This window comes from Hermetia illucens, chromosome 3, assembly GCF_905115235.1.
Source record: "Hermetia illucens chromosome 3, iHerIll2.2.curated.20191125, whole genome shotgun sequence".
Classification (NCBI taxonomy): Eukaryota; Metazoa; Arthropoda; class Insecta; order Diptera; family Stratiomyidae; genus Hermetia; species Hermetia illucens.
The window spans coordinates 107,780,385-107,787,393 of NC_051851.1; the positions used below are offsets into that span (position 1 = coordinate 107,780,385).

Below are 7,009 nucleotides of genomic sequence, written 5' to 3' on the forward strand. Positions count from 1 at the left end.
CAAAAAAAGTACTTATCCTAGAAAAACACCAATAGAGCTTAATATCTCCAAGACACAAACCGCCCACCCAAGCCGCGAACTCCCGTTGGTGTTGTTGCGATCTGGCCCGTCCACACGCTTGCCAACCATCAACAACTGTTTCGCTAGCCCTTGCCACCGGTCGGACTGAGTGTCGGTTTTCTTGGGAAAAATCAAAGGGTGTGTATGTGTGTGCGCGATGAATCACCGGTGTGAAATGCAGTGTGTGAACGAATCTTCCCGACATGGAGCGAACTTCTCTGATGTGAAATATGCATTGCACATTGCAGCGTACAGTGCAAGCGAGTTTCTGGGAGTTTCCTAACAGGAAATAGAATTTTAACTGATTTTTACTGCGCAAGGTTAAAAAACGAAAATTTTCTTAATTGTTTTAAAAAGGAAACTTTTGTTTTTCCCATAATATAGTTGCAAAATATAATGTTTCCACTTACCCAATGAAATCTATGTTTATAGCACCACACTGTTGTTCTTAAAACTTTTATTCGCTTCACCGCCCTTGAGTAAGTGTCTTAGATCAATCAAAAATTTTACAAAAAATTCACGCGGAAGCAAAAGAATAAAAAGACGGGATACCGGGAGCTGGGCGCTTCGGGTGTAAAAATCTTGTGTTCATCTTATGTATATATGTCAGATAGGACTGAAAACCTCCATGCCCACTTAAAAATTGGGTAAGGAAATAGTCAGTCTTACCATGCTTCCGATTCAGCCACGCACCTAAGTTGCCGATGAGCCGCGCAGTCCATCTGCATCTACTTTCATTTTGCCACGAGAGCTACCACTCGTCTAGAGTGCGTTGTCGTTCTTCATGAGCAACCACCTCCCTTGGCTCATCTCCCTTGCGCTCATATATGGCTTGACGCTCCTTAGCAAGAAGGGCAACGAGGATCACTCCCACGATCATCATCACGGCCGGTTCAGAGACAGTGTGGTACGTAGACGCCACCCGCAAAACTCTGCGCCGTAGAGCAGGGCAGACTGCGTTGAACTCATCAGGAGACGTCGCCTGCTAAACATAGGATCCCCAATGTTTGCCAATAGTCTAGTTAACGCCGAAACTCCAACTGAAGCCTTCATCGCTGCTGCTTTGATTTGCTTAAAAAAGCTCATCTTTGAGGCAAGAGTCAACCCGAGGTACTTTACCGCTGGTTTTGACTCGATTATCGATTCGCCGAACGACATCGAACGGAGAGTCGGAATTCTCTTTTTAGTCAGGATGACTACTTAGATTTTTTCCAGTGCAAGGTGGAAACCGTCGCATCAATATGCCGAGTCTGCTTTGCGCCTGTTCGACAGTGCGTCCAGCAACAAGCGCCACGACATCTTCTGCATAGCCGACCAGGCACGACTCTTCTGGCATGCCGAATTTAAGTAGACTATCATAGGTAGCGTTGCAGAGGTCCGGCCCTAGAATGGATCCCTGTGCTACCCCCGACGTGACCTCCATCCTCCTTTGACCCTCTAGTGTTTCATAGAACAAAGAGCGGTTCCTAAGATAGTCCCTCAATATCCATAAGAGATAGTTGAAAGTATTGTCTAGTGTGCCTAGAATGACGTCAAGCGTTACGAGGAGCACCACCCGTCGAGTTCGACGGCTATGTGCCTCTGCTCGTCGAACGGCGTCCATGACTTGCATGATAGCAACAATTGTGGATGTCCCTACTCTAAAACCAAACCGCCGGGGAGATAAATCTCCAGCAGCGCGTATCGCTTCAGCGAGTCTACTTCTGATGAGCTTTTCGAGCACTTTCCCAGCAGTGTCAAGCATACATAGTGGGCGGTATGAAGACGGCAACTCGGAGTTACCTTTCCCTTCATGGATCAGCGCAAGCCTTGCAACCTTCCAACGAGCAGGGAAAATGCCCTCTTTCAGGCAAGCGTTGAATGCGCCGAGCAGTAGGTCTGCCCGGTGTTGGAATATAAGTTTGTATACCTCTGCTGGAATACCATCGGGTCCTGGCGTCTTTTTGGTTTTCATAGAGAGGAATGCCTGTTCCAACTCTTTTATAGAGAAAAGTGGACAGTCCTCTGCGCTCTCCGCGGCGACGTCATCATCCCATACTGGGTGCGCAAAGAATAGTGTGAATAGTGTACAATGCGGTCAACAGGGTTTCCGCAGAGCCCCGATTTTTCGTGTTACCAGTTTGTAACCGAGTCCCCACGGGTCCCCATTCAGCTTGTCGACCAAATCTTGCCAGCAGCGAGCTTTGTTCTTGTTTATTATGCTGTGGAGTCTCCTTTCGGCTGATTTGTACTCTGTCATTATGGTACATGCCTCCTCCCGGTCGCTTAGATGTTGTGTTAAGCGGCGCAGCCTGTGAGACTCTTCCCGGAGCCCTGCGATTTCCACTGTCAACCACTACATGGACGGTTTGCCACGTCTTGATGACCTCCTGGGCATGGAGGCTCCGCACGCCGTCGTTATCAGGTCCATAACTAAATTTACGACAGTGTCTGCTGCGGCGCCACCGCCCCAGGAGTATTCTCCAGCGCGGCCCCACCTGTTCCAAGAGTTTCAACTAACTTCCCGGTTTTCCCTTTCGCGACGTTCCATGCACAGAAAGATCGCCGGGGTGGCGCACACCGAGAGTTTGTGTCCTCCACTTCGAAGGCAATGTATTGGTGGTCGCTTGCCGAGAAGTCTTCCAGAAGTCGCCATCCGTCCACCAGTCACACCAGTGATTCCGACGTGAAGGTTACGTCTGGAATGCTCCCTCGCAGCCCGGGCGCCGGAACGTTGGGGTGGATCCGGTATTTAGAACTATCAGCCTTGTTGTCGCCGCCATTTCCAGAATTCGTTTCCCTCTGAAGTCTGTGTGAGGAATGCCCCATTCAAGTGCTCTAGCATTGAAGTCACCCCCGACTAGAATCGGCCTAAGAGAAGCTGTGCCTAAGATAGCGTCCTCTAAAACATCAAACCTCCGACGAAAGTCCGACATCGTGTCATTCGGCGTAAGGTAGACACTAAAAAAACGTTATCCTTGAACACCGAATCCAGACAAAGTCGTCCCCTCGGCCTTGGGTAAGAACCCTAAGGAGGGTGCTGTCCCGAACCCAGATAGCAGCGATACCTGATATATCAGGGTGCCATGAAACTGGACCGTTGTTTTGGTATTGCTCACTGATTAGTACTAAATCAGCTTTGGTCTCCGCAGCGAACTGCGCTAGCAACTCGTGAGTGGTTGCAATCCGGTACATATTAATTTGTAGGATGCGGATGTTGACCCCGTCCTAGCTCTTTCCAGTTCTGCTCTGAAAACTGGACACCGCCCCGAGCCCGCAGTGTGCGCAACGTTTTCATCAGTCGCGCTACGGTCCCTGCATATGACGCAGCTTTCCTTTTCATTCCTGACTGCATTTACGGCATATTGCCCTTCTGTCAGGTCCCCGACAGTTTGCAGATGTGTGCCCATAATCCAAATATCTGTAACATTTGGTTGGGGCGGCCCGGATTCGTATCCTACACACTACCTAACCAATTCTTACTTTCCCGCAATTTAGAAGCTTCCTCGCACTCCACCACAGTGAGTTTTTGGCCTCAGGAGTTCGCAGAGGTGATACAAATCCGACATTCGCGTTTGATGGCCTCTTCTACCTCGTTCATTTCTGTGAGACAGTGAAGGTCTCGCATTACCAAAGAACACGTGGGTTCCAGACTGGAAATCAAAGCTTTTTCTCCCAGAAGCACCCGGCTTCACACAACATAACTTTATTTATTGTCTTCGGGCCTAGTTCGACTAGGACTCCACCTGTTGAATCATGTTCAATAGATCGGTATCACAATTGATACTAAATTATATCTTAAGACATCTCATATTCTCTAAGAAGTATTATATCCGAAAATTATCAAGTAAGAAAGTATCTTTTCAATATAACAAACATAAACTCCTTCTATATGTATTTGTTTAAGTCAAGAAAAATTGCATCAACGAATTCATAACGTAATTATTAGTCATTATTAGAATATTTTACGGCCATATGTACAGCGACCTGAATTCGGAAAACAATAACATAGGTCAATAAATCGTAAATCGACACGATTAGCTACCTTGTAATGTAATGCACTATCAATGCTTTGCAGAATTTATGAATATTGTAAATATTGTAATGTAAGACTTTAACGAAATGTCATTTATTAAGTATAAATAGCATTTAGTGAACTGTACTAAGTCGGTGTGAATAAATAATTCCGACGAACCTTTTAGTTCGTATTTTTATTTGGACTCTCGCTTACCCAACAATATTGCTTCACCATTGGGAACAGTATTATCCTACCCAAAAACTTATCTCAGATACCGGAGCGGTACAAAAGAAAAGTTTTCTCAACAATTGGTCCGTCGAGCCGGATATAATTACCATAAAATCCGTGTGGATCCAATCCTCGATTCCTTAATCCAACTTTCCTAGTCTCAAAATATAACCAACTAGCCATGATCGAAGCGTTGCCATCCGGCATATCAGGTGCCACTCATGGAGTACAGCGGATAATTGCACCGTTGGAGGATTAACGTCGATCCCGGCTGCCCGGCAGGGGAGAGGCAAACATACGGGGTTTCGGAGCACCTGCTGAAATTACCGCCGATCTAAATTCCGCTTTTTTCTGGCATCACCAAGGAATGGTGCCAATTTATAGAGCTTTTTAAGCTATGATAGGCAACAATACATCGATTGGAGACATGCATAAATTACAATACTTGCTGGGATATCTGCGAGGAGAGGCAAGAGAAGCCGTAGCGGCCCTGCAGCTGTCTAGCAGTAATTACGAGTCCGCACTCCTGATATTGGAAGAACGATTTTCGGATAACCATTAAGCTGCTTGTGAGTACATGGACGCAATCCTCGATGTGAAGAAGCTCGGCTACAAATCTACTGGCGACGTAATAGCAATGTATAACACGATACGGAACTGCTTGGCTGGGTTGAGTAACTTAGGGTACACGACCGCTCATTGGGACCCAATGGTAATCCTATTATGATGCGAAAGTTCGATAATGATACCCTCCGTTGTTTTGAAGAGTACATCGATGGTAGCAAGGACTTACCTCCTGTGAGCAAGTTATGCTATTTCCTCCTGAAGTGGTATAAGCTGGATCTGTCCAACCAAGCCCAACCTTCACCAACTCAGCTCCCGAAGAAAAAAGCCGTTGTGGCCCAAACGAAAGGTGGTTGCACATATTGCACAGGAAAACACGATGTTTTCATGTGACGAGTTCAGGAAGCTGTCCGTCGAGGATAGGAACGACTTCGTAAGGCAGTCCAAGGTATGTTGAAACTGTTTATCACATAATCATTCACGGAAGTGTAAGAGTAAAGTGCGGTGTTTGGAGTGCAATAATGAACAACATACCATGCTACAGCTTAAAAAGGCAGTAAGTGCAAATTCTGCCTGTCAGGTGAAGGGAAAATCAAGCACGGTATCAGTATTGCTAGCAACCGCCCTAGTATCAGCGAGGGGGCCAACTGGTAAGATTTCGGTACTTCGGGCTTTGATCGATCCTGGTTCCCAAACATCCTTCATCGCGTTGGCTGCAGCAAACAAGTTAGCTTTGAAGAAGAGAAATGTATTGACGTCAGTATTGGGCATCGGTCGTGTTCATGCGGCGACTGTCCGGAAAACCGTCGAGCTCAAGATAAAGCCAAATTTTGTGTCCAACTTTGAGCTGGCAATTGAGGCTTATGTGCTACCAGCACTAACAACCTTACTGCCAAATGAAGATATGATCGAAAACGGATGGATGAGGAAGCTACAATTTGCAAACCTGAAATATAACGTTAAGGCAGGCATTGATCTGGGAGCTGAAGTGTTTGAAGAGATAGTCGAGCCAAAAATAAAGAAAGGAGATCCGTTGATGGCCCAGAAGACGAAATTAGGCTGGGCTATCTCGATGAAAGTCCCCATCGAGTCACCTGAAGTAACGACACTGATATCTAATATATCAACAAAGGAGTTCCATACGGTGCTCCAACGATTCTTCGAAACAGAGGCAGATCACGATGATGTAGCGGTTGCGATCGAATGCGAAGTGATTTACGAAAGCACGGTCCGGCGCAAAGCAGATGGAAGATACGCGGTCATGTTACCATTCCAGGACGACCCTAAGGTAGTGCCACTAGGGAATTCAAGGAACAGGGCATCAATGCATCTAAAACAACTGGAAAAACGACTCGGGATGGATGTTGAATTAAAGGAAGATTATCACCAGGCGATGCAAGAGTACATCGACTTTGGTCACATGAGGCGAGGGACACCTTTTGTTGGAGAAGACCGAGACGAGTACTACCTTCCGCATCATCCTGTAGTTAAGATGGAAAGCACGACCACCAAGATACGGCCAGTTTACGATGCTTCTGCAAAAGCTTCGAGTGGTTCCAGCTTAAACGACTTTCTACATACCGGTCCCAAATTGCAAGAGTTAAGTATAACTTTTTAGTGAAATTTTGCTCGAAATTGAAAAGTTCTTCACGTTATTCGTGTTTCAAGCAAATGACTCACAAACTCTCGTCAATTCTAAATGAGATAGAATTTTCTAGCGCGAAATCTACCGAGTTGTAATTGATTACAATATTTTGAATTTAAGAGGAACTACGCTAAAACACTGGAGGAACTCAATTAACACGAACTACTCTTAATCTCGTTGAAAAGTCAAATAACAAATATAATAATAATAAAACGTTTTAAATTTTGATTCAAGTCACGAGTGATTTAATACCGAGTGTTCAGCGCCGCGGTTGGATACAGAAGAGACCGACTTATTTCCATGCGGTCCTTACTGTCCCAACCAACGGCATTTTTCCACCGCTAATTCTCCACTCCCCTGGTGCGTTCAGAAAATGACTGAGTGGAGAGTTCGCCATCTACCCGTCCGCATCCGCAACATTCGAAATAAATTTCGAATGCCGCAGATCCCGCCGCGCCACATCACTCCGCCCCCGACGAAACCTAGGGGGTTTCGGCGACGGATCCCGGAACTTC

At 46.2% G+C, this 7,009-nt stretch overlaps 1 protein-coding gene across 1 annotated transcript; it reads left to right on the forward strand.

Moving 5' to 3' along the window:
- The first annotated feature begins 5,384 nt into the window (after positions 1-5,384).
- Positions 5,385-6,467, forward strand: LOC119652091. The gene has a single exon (XM_038056027.1). The coding sequence runs from the start codon at positions 5,385-5,387 to the stop codon at positions 6,465-6,467; it is 1,083 nt and encodes a 360-aa protein (XP_037911955.1).
- Positions 6,468-7,009: the final 542 nt, after the last annotated feature.

Bases quoted from the DNA above. Each gene is read 5' to 3' on its own strand.
- LOC119652091 (XM_038056027.1), top strand. From the start codon at position 5,385: ATGCTACAGCTTAAAAAGGCAGTAAGTGCAAATTCTGCCTGTCAGGTG.